This window comes from Sceloporus occidentalis, unplaced genomic scaffold (assembly GCF_023333645.1).
Source record: "Sceloporus occidentalis isolate IW3139 unplaced genomic scaffold, rSceOcc1.0.p SCAF_316, whole genome shotgun sequence".
In the NCBI taxonomy this organism is placed as follows: domain Eukaryota; kingdom Metazoa; phylum Chordata; class Lepidosauria; order Squamata; family Phrynosomatidae; genus Sceloporus; species Sceloporus occidentalis.
This window is the reverse complement of record NW_028317296.1, coordinates 244,048-259,138: the sequence shown is the minus strand read 5'-3', so window position 1 is coordinate 259,138 and position 15,091 is coordinate 244,048. Positions and strand designations below refer to the sequence as shown.

General features: G+C 37.6%; 1 protein-coding gene across 1 annotated transcript in view; it reads left to right on the top strand.

Annotated features, from left to right (window-relative positions):
• The window catches only part of LOC149274856 (tyrosine-protein kinase receptor TYRO3-like), a 60,587-nt gene that overhangs the window by 21,269 nt on the left and 24,227 nt on the right, over positions 1–15,091 (top strand). Inside the window, exons 6-10 of the mRNA XM_089505182.1 lie at positions 150–269; positions 5,077–5,081; positions 5,673–5,841; positions 13,471–13,613; positions 14,330–14,474. Coding sequence (XP_089361308.1) covers positions 150–269; positions 5,077–5,081; positions 5,673–5,841; positions 13,471–13,613; positions 14,330–14,474 — 582 coding nt within the window. The remainder of the gene's footprint in view (positions 1–149; positions 270–5,076; positions 5,082–5,672; positions 5,842–13,470; positions 13,614–14,329; positions 14,475–15,091) is intronic.

The following is a 15,091-nucleotide window of genomic DNA, read 5'->3' as shown; positions in this document are numbered from 1 at the left end:
TGTTGGACGGCATCAGCTGTCTGCCTGGTCCTTACGTTATACCTAAACTTCTGACACTTTCATTTGTCTTTCGGTCTCTTCAGTAGGACCCATAATTAGGAGACACAACAGGAGCATGTTTCAAATTGAATATTTTTTTTGTCTTTTAGGTTTGCCCCTTTCACCATACAACCTGACCATTCACGGGATTACCAGCAGTACAGCGGCAGTGACATGGATCCCAGGTTTTGATAACTTCTCCCCAATCCATTCTTGTACAATGCAGGTACGTCCCATTTAATAGTATGTGTCTCACTGTTGTATGGTATGAACAAAAAACTCAGATTTTAGACATTTACTTGTTTTAGAGTTGATAGAGTCAAATTTCTTATATCATGGAAACCTAATACATTTTAATTTCCCGGCATATTCAGCAGTTTCAGAAGTGTAATAGTATGTATTAGCTATGTGTGTTATGATGGGTCAGGGGACTTTCCAAGCACACTGTATGTACCTCTGGGCCCTTCCTGCACATTTTATTTTCCTACTTCATCTGGCTTTTTGCGTAACACAAATGCACTAAAAATGCCATATTGCCATCTTTTTCATGTACCCTAAATGTTCTTTACACAAGAAAAGGCAATAAAAATCTATATTGCCAAAAAATGGAGTCCTTGAAAACTTTTCGATGTGTATGGGTGGGATGGCCTTGTGGGTGCAATCTCCCTTAAGGGCTTCTCTGCTTTTGAGAAAGGAAGGGAATCCCTTTTGAGGAGTGCGTCCCCAGAAGAAGAAAGTTTTGGACTTGGTGGTCCATTGTAGCTCCTCCTCAAAGAATGTGTGTCCAAGGATCAATTTCTCACATTTTCAATAGAAACATTGTGTCTTAGAACAAAAAATATCACAGTCCACACCTGTGTGGATGTCATTGGTCACCATTGCCTGTTGTTACCCCTGTTAAGAAAAAGGATATGATCGTCTTGGTCAAAGAGAAAGGAGAGTCTTAGTTGAAAAGCATGGCTATTATTTTGCTAACATAGAAAAATGTGTAGATTCACCTAATGTTTCAGGACCTTAGAGCTCTCTTTTTCAGATGGAATATATCACCCCACAAACTCAAGGCTAGTATAAACTCTCAGAGTATTGCCCCAGGGGTAAAAACATCCCTGGTCGATTCCAGCCTGAGAGGGCTATGCAACTTACTACTTCCAATACATTGGAATAATTGCATGTTATGTGATTCTAAAATCGAATTATATTATTTGGGAAAGTTATTTCTGGGAAGCAGAGGTCTCTGAAGACATGAGTAGCTGAAGGATTAATTCCCTTGTGAATCTTGTCCAGGCTCCTGTGTAGTCTAAAGGTTTCTATAGTAACTCAGACTTCTGGAGAGATGAAACCAATGCCTTTTTTACACTATTTTTACATAATAGGCAGAAACACCTATGTGTCCAAGACTGTGCCTGGTGAAGGGTGGGGGCCGTATAAAGATGCTTATTTTGTTTAGTGGTAGTAATGGTCTGTGTTTCACCTCTCTCCGAAAGCTTTAATAGTCCTGTTTCCCTGCAATCTCTGTGGTTTTGCTGACTCAGCCTTTATTTTTTTACGAGGGCTGAATCATTCAATGATCTTGAGACCCAAAATGCGTCTGTAAATTCGAAACGGCAACAGCAAAATACTTGATATGAGATGGCATATCTTGGAGAGGCAAAGCTAACAACACGGCTGGGAACCATCTGATAGACATTTAGCCTTCGTATCATTCCTCCAACTGTTGTTTTTCTATTACTATTATGTTATTCCATTATTACTAATATTAGTTTTATTGGATAAATCATGTGAAAGAACATACATTATTTCAGTTGATATGATGTTCCAGGGGGGGGGGTACGACTGACTACATTTTGATGACATCGTAGCAGCTCCAGGAAGCTGCGATGTTGGAATTTGTACACAAACAGACGGAAACTAAATAGAAAGTTGTTTATCTTTATCCCTCTTTCTATATGACAGTTAAGTAGTGAGAACCTGCCTTTTTAGGGGAAAACATAAATAAAGTGAACGATACGAATCACTAAAATGAGGCATTGGAGAAATGTTGTAAATGTTAACTCCAATGCTTTCCTATGCATTATAAAGGATCTAGCTTTGTGATCTTTTGATGGCTTTCAAAAAATAATTTGATAACCCTCCAACAGACACTCAAAGAATTGACAGGTGTATAGATAAGTGAAATAGAATTCCCCTGTAGGTATTACCCCCGGAAGAAAAATATAGTGATGTCATAAATACAGTTTCTGATTGTGTTTTTCTGCTCTGCTACCTTAAATCCACATTGATTTCTTTCACAACAATCACACAGATGTTTTTTTATGAAACTTTGTAAGTAAACCCAGTGTTTGCTTTTGTATCCATTAAAGCTAAATGTTTGAAAGGGGCAGGATAACTCCATAAATTCAGTTGGCTCAATGACCACTTTGAACAGCAACCTGGTCACAATTTTCTATCATATTATATGAAAGTTAACACATAGTTGAAAAAGTACAAGAAAAATTGTCTCGGTATCAGATGCTTTGAAATAAGTTGGCACAAATGCTAAATGTTAAACACGTTTAAACCGCACCTCTCACTTTCTTATATTTCATTGTTTAGTGTCCCAGTTTAAAGCGTAGTCATGGGATTTGCATAATTATTCCATCCACTTGAGGTTATTCTTCGCCTTTGGTGAGAGCTGACTTGTTGTTGTGCCAGCCTTAGACAGGGGAGTGAGGGGAAAGGGAGGTGAATTTAGGGCGAAGGGGGGACTAGTTATGCAGACGCAGGCTCACTTGTTTTCAAATCACTGAAGTATTGATGCTTCTCTTTACTCTAAAATGTGCATTAGAGACAAACCCTACTTGCCAGCTTGTCACCCAAGACTTATAACAAATTATCTGAATAATACATTTTATTATTGTATTACATGACTGTATGTGTTGTAAGGCACATCAATAAATAAACCCATAGGGGGTCACATGATTTGTGTAATGTTCATACCCTCTGGGGGTATATATTACCAGCAGTAATGGGGCGCATATTCAAAGGGAAAAAATATAACCTATAGCATATTACCAGCAGCACTAGTTTATCTTCCCATCGCAGAAATATTTTATCCTATACCTCAGTGCCTCTTGAAAATTGTATCCCCTGCTGTTTGTATGTACTGTGTGATGTATCGGTAACACCCTGATAAAGTGCAGAGGATATCTCAGCAGGGCCTGGGGAATTTTGTCAGTATATCACCCCCTTTAGCTGTTGACATCCACAGTTAACCTTCAGCTGTCACTCAGTAGTGTAACCATATGAAGAACAGTCTCCATAGTTGAGGAATCTACCCATCGTATGTTTTCTTCCCACTGCCCAGTGTTACAGAACTGGTGGGATCATTGGGTCATCTCACAAGAAACTCTCTAATCTGAATCTTCAAGACAAGCTGCAGGAGTTTGGGCAGACTTCATACAGATACTTTTTTGTGTCTTTAAATTAGTGTTTTATATGGGGGAATCTGTTCTGAATTATGTTCCCCAGAGAATGGTATGCTGCACCTGCCTCATAAAATGTTGAATAACATGACCTTGTCCAATGTTCCCTATCTTCATGTCTGTTTTAACTATTTATCTATGCCCAACAGATTGCAGTCATGATTGCAATTGATCATGGCTGTCAGACCATGCAATGTACGAGGGAGGGTTGTGTTTTTTTAATAAATAAGTGTATAAAGCAACTTTCTGTAAAATCACAATAACCTTAAACAGGGGACTAAAACCATCTCCCTGAGTTTAGGGAACACTAAGTTGACAAAAACATATTTTTTGTGTTTAGACTTTGTAATGCTCTTTAATACTGACAAATGCCAATATTATGGGTCGTAGGGAAAGTATTGGCTCTTCTTTTCTTGTATAACTTATATGACTAATTTTGAGGAAGAGGTATTGCTTTTTTAGTAGTATAATTTACTATCAATGCTGTGATTAATGAGCTGCCTAGATTTTGGGATAACTTTTATCAACCCCAAGTCTAAATACAGAAAAAATATATAGACATAGTCTATGTATATAATTTATATACTCAAAACATGTAATTCAATAAAAAGGTATATCACATGAAAATCAAATTAAGAGCCCAATGTAAATAAATTCAATCTAATCATTCCATGTTGTCCCCTTATCTAAAAGCAAAAATGATCAGCTTTATACCAAAACCCGAAAGGAGAGATAAACATGTGCATCCTCCTGTGTCTTCAGCCTCACGGATTTCAATCACTTATGGTATGTGGAGCACATTCCATGAATGACCGGACTTCCCCCTTCAGTTTTGTACTTCCACCCTTGGTGAGCCATTTCACTGCATAATGCAAGGTCACGTAGGTCAAACATATAGCATCACCTCTGATTTGATTTTTGGTTTTATTTTTACCTCTGATTTGATTTGAGGTTCTGTTTAAAACTCTCAATTTTGATATTTGTAGTGTCCGACTTTATGGATTTTGTAGAATCCATGCTTGCAGGGCGGATATAGGTCCAATAAGGCTTAACACGTTTAGTGCCCATACTAGAACTTTTTTTCAGAGCTGATCTGACACTATAAGGCCAGAGGCCAATAAGCGATATATGCGCAGCTGCACGTTACGCTTTTATGTTCACGCAGCATGCGGCTACCGCACATTGCAGAACCCAGTCTGTGCTGCGGTGTCGGTAGCAAGGGTAAGTATGCAGCGTTATCAGCAAGTGTTCCGCATAGTTGATGAAAAATGTATGTGCCCCTAGACAACCAATAGAAATCCAGACAGGCTTTTGTTGTTTTGATATTTTGGTTAAGTATTCTTCTAACAAATAAGCAAATTCTCCAGTCAGTGTTTTGACTGGATGGGCAAACTCTTAATCAGCCTTTATAAAGTTCTTGATGTCGCAGATGTTAGTTCTTTTTTCATTTTCAATTAAAATGCCTTTTTGATTTTGTAAACAGGAATGATTTGTACTGGCAGATTAAAAATAGAGTGTTTGGGACTTGGGTCTTAAAATAGAATAGTTAAGCTCCATGGGAACCACCTGGGACTAGAATCGGTAAAATTCAACCTATAAAGATTTTGGTTTATTTTGGGGGGGTTTTGGTGACAGTTTTACGGTGTGGATTTTATAGTAAATGGCATACACTAACCCCCTCCAGTTATAATATATATACACATGGTTGTGCATTCTATGCATGCAGTATTCCATTCCAGACATTCTTTAATGTCTAGAAAGACTTCTAATTTCCCATTGACTCTTGGCCCAGATACAAAACATTTTGGTTCTGATCTCCAGTGTGACTTGTACATTAAGGACATGTACGTCGCTATGCAGAAGTGTAGAAAACAAATCAGAAATCAGCCATAAAGCGTCTGTTATCCCAAAATACCATCTGTGTATGAAGTTGATAATGCTGCTAAAAATGACCAACTTTAATCATATACATATTGTTTAAAATGTATCAAGCCTGAAATCAAATGTAGATTAAATTTCAGCCTGTAATGTTTGTAGCAATTGAACTTTGAGTTTAGTATACCAGAGGCATGTCCATGGGAAACTATCTGTAGAATCGGATTTATTGGAGTAAATGTTGTTCCTGCAGACGGCATGGGAATATATTTTCTCACAAATATCTCTTTCATATAGGTATCTTATGACACCACAACATTTTCACTGCTCATCTCCGTGCCACCTTTTGCCACCATCTTGGAAGATCTTCAGCCACTGACCAATCACAGCATCCGTGTGCAGTGTAACAATGAAGTGGGAGATTCAGGCTTCACCGAATGGCTGCAATTTCAGACCTTGGAGTCAGGTATATGATGTCATCATGTAATTATATCCCATTTTATATATAATTTTCCCTTAAAGAAAACATGTCAGTTTCCCTAAACCTGTATTTATCAGTTCTGTACACTAAATAAACATATGCGATATTCTTTACAGATTAAAATAAGTCTTGGAAACTGGGGGGACTAGGGGGAAACGTATAGTAACTTCCTGTTCTGCATGATTATTCCTCTCCATTAAGTTATCTCTACCCTGATGTTAAGTTGCTGATTATTGTTGATTCCGACAGCCTTAACGAGGGCAGGAAATATGTTAAATGAAGCAGGCCCTGCCACAGGCTGCCACTGATTATAGCTTCTATGAGTTGAAGATTTAAACTAAGTATCTCAAAAACTATTACACTAAAAAAACTATTATAAAAAGCACACGCTATTAATGTATACCTCTAGATGTCCTAAAAGCTGTGGCAACATCAATTCCCCTTAACAATAACTTACCCATAAGCAATAGTATATAGATTAACCACTTCCGTATAAAGTGAAAATGCAGTACCGTAAAGACGTTTGACTGAACTAACTTTTCCATGACGCATCTTCTAGAAATGGCATTATCTACGTTTTAATTCCTGAGTACACGGATGGACGAGGGGCATCTTTTGTTCTGTGTTTTTGCAGTTGTCTGTACTTGAAATTGATACCTTTTTGTTGAGCCAACATAGAAAACATTGTAAAATTGCATAGGCTTTTGGGACCTCAGAGATTTCTTCTTTAAAGCTGAGATACAAATCCAGTACATGCATCACAAATAAGAAACAGTCTGAATTAGCTGTATTTACAGACACATCCGAGGACACAGGAAGGCTGTGTATTGTATTAATATAAAGATGTGTTTAGCGGTGAGTTTATATACACTGCACGACTCATTTAAAGCATTTACGTTAACCTAATAGATGGTTGGAAGGCCCAACACATATAGAGAACAGGGCAATCTTTCCATTCTGCGCTGGCTGTGTTCCAAGGGACTGGTATCTGTAACATGTCCATGCCTAGAGTGTAGCGACCTGCCATCTAAAAATAAGCACAGTTTAACAAGATAAAAGGCAAAGTATCCAGGCAAAGGTCAGATAACCTATAGGATTCTAAAAAATAATACATCTTGCAACATTATTTTTCCTTAAATAAAGTAATATTCCTGAATGTATGTAAACGAAATAATATAACACTTTTGTCAACATAGGCATGCCCTTTTCTGAACTAAAGGAAGTACAATGTTTCCAATGCCTTTCTGTATTCTGTGCTAATAAAGACAAAAGGTATGTTACTTTTTGACATCTCTGACCCAAACTTTAAAACCTGAGAATAGCAGCAAGCCACGTATTATGTGTATATGTGTATCATATATGTCTATATTATTTTTATGTGGCATAACTAATGTTTGAGCTAAAATTCATAGTATATTCTATGTAGCTGGACTTTGTATGAGAAGATACATTGTAAACAAAATAAGGAGCGCATAACACTGGGCTCTGATCACTATTAATTGGCACAATTCATGTGTATAAGACACACTGGGTACAGTGGGCTTGATTCAATGACCCGTCTACCTCTTAAACTATTGCAGGAAAATAAAGAACAAACGCTAAATTGTAATGAAGTGGTCAGAGAGATACATAGTCAAGTAGCATGCGCTAATCGCTCAAGCACATATACAAGTTTAGCACATGTAACTTTGTATTTCCTCCCAGCGCCCCCTATATTCAGAGCCGGCCTTAGGCGTTGTGGCGCCCTGTGCGGACTACTCCTCTGGCGCTCACCCTCACTCAATATGAGATGCCCGCACCACGACGGAGTCACGGAGAGTAAGGGGCGGCGAGCGGTTGCTGAGAACTTCACGAGCAATCGCTCGGCGCCCCTGCCCGGGACTTAGATTAAAGCATCGGGGTTTTTTTGGTTTTTTTTAAACTTTATTTAACATGAATGATGTTAAATAAAGTTTAAAAAAAAAACAAAACAAAAAAAGACCGATGTTTTAAGTTAAGTCCCGGGCAGGCGCCCCTGCTACCACACCCCTAAGGCCGGCCCTGCCTATATTGAATTAAAAATCGCCACTTATCAAGTCGGATCAAAAGCAAGCCTCCTGCGAGCCAATTAAGATCAAAGTAATTGAGCAATAAGCTCCAATTAAACAGTAGGGACACAATATGTATATAGGTTGAACTTGATGGACTTTGGTCTTTTTTCAACCTTATGAACTATGTTACTATGTTACTAAGCCATAAGATGTGTCCAGATCCACTTGATATTAACTAACACTTATAAAGGACATACATCATTTATAGACCTATTTAAAACACTATACCTTATCGTATATAAGAATTTTAATAGTTGCTAATAATAACCAAGGTAGTTATCAATGCATTAATAACTCCAGGAAATAACCTAAATATCATAATCCACAATTTAGAAACATTGCCAGCACTGCAGAGGTTACTTTTTAAAACCCTTTATTGCTAGGTTCTTTCAACTTGAAAGACTTTGAAACAGTCAGTATGGGTACAGCAACTGAACAGGATTTTGAGAAATGCAACAACACTGCTCAGCTATGGTTGTATAAAATTACATTCTATATGTTGAGTGATGACCTTTATCTGCGTGTTCCCTCATGGAATAACCAATTTCTGTAAAATCTCTTTATTCTAGTCTTAAATATACTTGTACAAGACACGTAGAGCCTCGTTACACTGGTTGTCCATCAATGTTTCATTCGTTATAACCTCCCCCCTTCCCAGCTTTTTTGTAATTCTGAAAAGACTTTGAACTGGTGCCCAGAACTATACCCCCCTATTAAAAGTTTTAGAACAGATGGAGACAGCAATTTGATAAGAAGAATTATCCACAGGAGAGGGTATGAGCTTTTGCCAAACATTGGCTGGTTGTTCTAATAAACTTGTTTGGATTCATATTCTACTCAGTGTGTGGTCTCCTTTTAATTGCGGTTTGCAGTAGAGTATGTTCCTAATACATTATAACTATATAATATCACAAATGTGGTTCTTGTAAAAAAACTAAAATGGTTCTTGCAAAAGAATGGATTTTTACCAGGGAGAAACCAGCCTGTATTTGCTGTGGAATTTGACAGTTTTCTATGGCATGTATTGGGATCAATGATGTATTTGGGAGGATGAGGAGTGAGACTCCAGGTCAGGTGAGCTGGCAACTGAATGAGGCCAGGACATCTGCCACATCATGCAGCTAGGTCTAAAACATTGTTCTCTTCATAATAAATGTATATTCAAACTACGTATAGCATGTACTTTTTTTTCTATCACTATAGTTCAAGCAACCAAAACTGGCACAAACTACAGACAGCGGAAGCAGTGTTCTGGTGCAGCTTCAGAACTAGCTTTTTCAGTGGAAAGTCTTTTAACAATTTTGTCACCGATAAATAATGTATATTTAAAGAACATACAAAGTATTTTGAAAGTGTCTTGTCTAGGGCCGTGGATAGATTATGTATAGATCGGTTACACACTAGATATAATTTATTTGGATTAAGCACTTAATGGTCTAAAAAATATATAATATAAATATATAACTTTGAGTCCAGCACATAAGAGGCATATTGGTCTTTCAAGATCGCACCCAATCTCTGACAGAGTGTGTGAGACAAATTTTTGATACTTGGTTGTGTACAATATACAAGCCAAGCTAGAGGCTTTACTTAATTTAGGTTTTAATAGTGGATGTCGACTAAAAACGGCGGTAACTAAAAAAAAATCATAGTAAGCATCCTTCAGGACACAAATCTCACAGAGCTGCTTGGCTTCTTCCTAAGAGCCAGACAGATGTCTACAAGTCCCATTGGGGAGTTACAGAAGCAAAATCAAGGCTGTTGGACTTTTAGTTACAATCTCTCTAGGTATGGAATTCACTGCCAAGGGAGGTGGAGGTACCTTCAAAAGGGGCCTCGATATTTTCTTAGAAAGGCATGACATACAGGGCTATAAATAGAATAACATTAATATTTTAGAGCTTCTTGGTCCAAGGAGAAATCCGATCGCCTCAAGAAGGAATTTGTTCCCCTGATGTCAGAATTCGAAGTAGCTTAATTAGGGTTTTTTGCCTTCTTTTGGATCAAGAATAGGAAGGTTAGGTAGAAGGGTTGAACTTGATGGACTTAGGTCTTTTTTCAACCTTATGAATACATTGATTCCGTCTCCAATTCTGATGCATAATGTGATTCATGCCATTCTGGCAAATGTTCTGATGTCATTTTACTCTGACAATAAAATAGAAACTGGAAAAAAATTATAGAAAATGATATCGAAAGTTCATAAAGTGATTTATCCACCACTGGGCAGACCCATAGTGGCTTGTATTGGTTCCATCATGGAACCTGTATGTTCATATTTTGATACATTCCTGACACCTCATGTTGTGAAACTTTAGTGTCACTCAGAGATAACTGTTTCTCAAAATATTGATGAAAATTCTGTTACTTTATTATGTACCACGGACATTGTGGACCAATAAGCATTTTTTCATCAACATGTTAATCAGAGCTTCGGGGGTTTGCTGTTTACACTTAAATATAATCCCACAGAGATTGAGTGTTTAGACATAGTATTCTATGTAAAGCCACTAATTGTTTTAGCCAGACATTTATATAGGAAGTCTATGGCGGTCAATTCATTACTCCATTTATATTCTTGTCATTTTGGCCCATTCTGTTTGCAGCTAGCCTTGTCCCATGCGCTGCTAGCCCGCCTCCACACATGGCTGTCCCTGTACCTCGCAAAGTCCTTTCCCCCAGAGGAGTTGGAGCTCGAGGTAGCTTCCCCAGGGAAGTTCCAAGGTGTGTCGATGCAGTCACTTCATCTTATTCTGTGTTCTCATGTGATTGTTAACGTTCACTTTTTATGCTTAATGTGGGAATGACCGAACACAGATGTGGTTGCAGATGTTTAGTCACCATACCTAACCTCCCTGTTCTGGGATGTTTGTTGGTACAACATGTTTATCGAAGAAATTGTGTTTTCAGCCTTTGTCAAATGCTGGCGGTGGTTACTATGTGTTTGTCTGGGAATTCTGCCACTTCTAACTGTTTGTAAATATTTTTTCAACCTTAGAAATATGAAAGCCAGAAACTATTTATGAAATAAAATATTTTGTTTTGTGAAAAAATAATGTTGTAACATCACCTTGGATGTTATGTGGCCAATGGCTTTATTGTATGTTCAGGGTGCTGTTGCCTATACATTGGATGGCTGGGACCTAATGGCACAGGGGACAAGTACAGCCATGTGCTCCAAACCTATTAGCTTAGTTTTTCTTCAACCTCTATATCAGCTTAAAGGGACCCTCCAGCCATCATAGGTATGTAGTCCCTAATCTTTTCCCCACCTCTCAGTTAAATGTTCTGCACTTTTCCCTGCTCTGTTTAGACACCAGTGCTCATGCGTAAAGTATTCTTTGATTTCAATGGAAGCACATTCATGCCACTGATTGACCAATCGCAGGCGAGTAATATACTTACAGAGTACTTTAATATGCACTCTTCTATAGTAGGGTGTCAGGGATATTAGACTGCCTCTTTAAAACACACACCTGCTTACCTGTTAGGTGCCTGTCTCCACTCCCGCCTCAAAGTGGGCCAGTGTTAAATGTACAAAGAATTCTGACAATTGTCCCCATACCCCCTGGTTCAGCTAACTCTAGTGTCCGTCTGGTACATACTTATATTCTCTCCTTTCTCTGCTACAACTGCTGTAACAAAAATGCCTTTAGAATATACTTCCTTCATTAACATATGTATAATTACATAACTATATCGTTTGTGCATTTGTGTTTTACTTCTTGGTATATTTGGCTTCCTGTATCTGCTGTAGCAATAATTTTTTATTTTTTTTCCTGCGCAATCATTTAAACAAATCTTTCTCTTGTGAGTATGTTTTTCCATTTCCCCATGCAATATTTGCTCACATTCAGAAAGCTTATTATAGAAAAGCACGTCAAGCAAAGCACCAGTGAATCTATATATGTACAAAAAAAATTCCAGAATCTGTAAACTTTCCAAGGCAGTTTCAAGATTCTAAATGTAGAGATGCCAATCAAGCATTAATGCATGTCACCGATGTTCCCTACCTAATTTTCCCTTCTTTGCGCATTCTTACTACTCTTCGTGACACAACTATGAAATATTACGGTACTTAGGACCAACATTTATAGAACTCCAACTTGCCCTGCCTTTAATAAGTCGACATTGTTTGGTACATAACAGAAACCCCCTTATTAGGGTCCATTCATTATTCAAACCATGTTACAATGTACTACTGTGACGGTTTGGGTTATGTCATCAAAAGAGATTGTTACAATCTATCAAAGCGGATAAATCGGAAATAAACGTACTTTGTTGAAATATTAGCTATGTATGTCAGTTTTTTGATTCGTTAATTGTTAACGTCAATTAGATATTTAAAGCCACATAGGAAGGCATCTAGCAATCCCATCACAAAGTGAGTATAGTATTATGGTAAAACAACACATAAAGATACATTCTCACATTAAAAGGATGTTCTAATAAAATTAATATAAGGATTCTGGCATATTTGATGTTACAAAACTTCTTGATTGACTCATTCCAACTAAGCATAGTGGCAGGATTTCATGGTCTAATATATCCGTAATAGTAGCTGAAGATTGTCAAGGGATTTCCACATGTTCAGAGATTGTCGTAGAAAGCCCGGTGACTTCTTATGATGAAATGTTAGTGGTAGTTTTGGTGTCATTAATAAATAGAAGAATTTTGATTTTGTGTGCATGACAGTTTAACTCCAATATCAGTCAAGTGGAATGTGGCACCAAAACTTTGTTGTTTTTTTTTGTTCTGTATGAATTGTACATGCTTGTATAATTATCTTGAATACAGATGCCCATTTTGTCTCAGGCATACTCTGCAGACAGAGTACACAGTCATCTAGCCATACCGTTATCGTGCTAGCCTACTAAACAGGCTAACGTACCATTAACCTGAAAGGAATAGTCAAGCAGCTCTGTAGATTTCACCAAGAAAAGCCTTGCAGAGCATGACGAGGTATAACATATCTTCATTAAAGGAAAAGCTTTGTTAAATAAAAGTGACTACTTTTGACTACTCATTTGCCAAATTCTTTGGTGGCAACCAGTTTATTCTGGCTGAATTTATTATGGCGTAGGTGGAGACCACGAGTGCAGGAATTTGATATGCTAAGTCTTCACCTTTAGTCATAGATATACTTTAAAGAACATGGTGCTAGAATATGGTTAAGGGTACAAAATACAATTGCAGTTAAAGATGAATCGTATTTTAGAAGACATGAATAGTTTGTTGGTATTACCTGCCTTTATGATTATCTTGGTTCCGATCTCTTGATATATAATTAACATAAATTAAATGAGGTTGTATCCCTCTTTAGACTGCCACTGTGGTAGACAAAATCTTTAAAATAAATAATATAACAAAATCTGCTTCTTTAGATGCCTTATATGGAAACAATATAATGCTTGTGTCCTTTTGTTGGCAAGGGTGTTCACAAACCATAAAAATTACAGGATTTTTCTCAATTTTCAGTAAAGTTTTGGCAGGACGCTAACATATTTCTTTTTTTTCTTTGTAGTTCCACATGTATCTCCGCAGAATGTTCACATGATTAGGACTGATTCCGGACTGGTGTTAGAATGGGAAGAAGTTTCCCCAGGTCTGGAAAACTACAGCCTGCTGGGTTATAAAGTTCAATGGGAGCAAGAAAATATAACTCAAGTAAGTGAAGCAAACATCTGGAGTTCAATGAGCAAGCTCATTATACCTGCCGAGGAAGAATAATGAAGTTGATGTTAGAGTTTCCTTGTTGTTGGGGCCTGACAATGGCCTCTAGAAGTATATTAGCTGGAGCACTAGTTGTCACTCTCCTATCCCTGTGAAATGAGCTGATCTGGCTCTACATAATGTATACAGGGTTAGAGGACCCCTTAATACAGGAGAGGCTTAATGAAATTGGTCTACTACTCAGCTCGCTCTTGAATAAAACCCTTTTGTGTCTTTGTTGCCCTGAGATCCAACCTCTCCCTGATCAGTTAGCCAATGATTCTCTACATGTTTAATTAACTCATAGGCTCCAAACAATTTTTATAATTTTTGTGGACCTATCATCTCTCCAGCTCTAAGACTATAATGTGTTAAAAGAAAAAAAAATAGAATTCAGCCAAATACCCTTGGTCTGCTATAATAATATTAGGTCACTCTTAGCAGTACAATTCTCCTTATTTTCAACTTGCAATTCCACATATACTATTGTCGCATATCAAGAATAAGGTGGAATAATCAGTGTTGAAGCAACGTTAGAAAGCTGCTTGTACCCTCTTTATTCAATCTTTGTGGCCTTTGTGTCTAACTTTGTCCAAGGCTGTTTATTCATTTACTTGGCCTGAACTACATGGACTTGTGAGGTAGTCTTAAAAACTGTTGATTATTTTCAGGGAGAAGTGTTTGTACAAGGAAATCAAGCTAATGTTACCACATGGGACCCCAGAAAAGATCTGACAGTCAGAGTTTGCATAGCAAATTCTGCTGGTTGTGGACCATGGAGTGACTTTCTCCTTGAAGCTTCCGCAGAAGAAGCCGGTGAGTTAATGAGATGTTTGAGGCTATTCGCAAAATAAGATCTGTTCCTTGTTTTGGATAGAGATTTAACATTTACTAATGATGAATATGTTTGCACCATGCTACATACTACATGAGATGATTTTTTCTTTAAAGATAGAAACCTAGAATTTGAAAGAAGAACCATTAGGACTATCTAGTCCATTTATCCCGCTGTAAAGACTTAGTCCTTAGTCTCATCTTAGATTCTGGAGGCTGCTGCACTTATATTCCACCCTCTTAGTTAAAGTAAAACCTCTTTATGTTACATCTAAGCCCCCTGACCCTCTAGTTTTTAGATTATGATCTCTTGTTCTAACATTTCTCCTCGTGTACTTTGTTAAATCCTTTTAGATGTTGAAATCTTATTGTTTCCTGATTTTTATTCTGCAAACCAAACACCATTTTTGTAGCTCTCCTCTGAGCCCTGTCCAGAATGTTAATATCCTTCTCAAAACAGTCTCTCTAGAACTGTACCAAATATTCGTATGTGAGATCTGACCAGATATCTGTAAAGTGGCACCTCTCTTTTTCTGTAACTGATGCTTCTAGCGATACAACCCAATAACCTGCATGCTTTTTTGGTGCTTTGTCTCTTT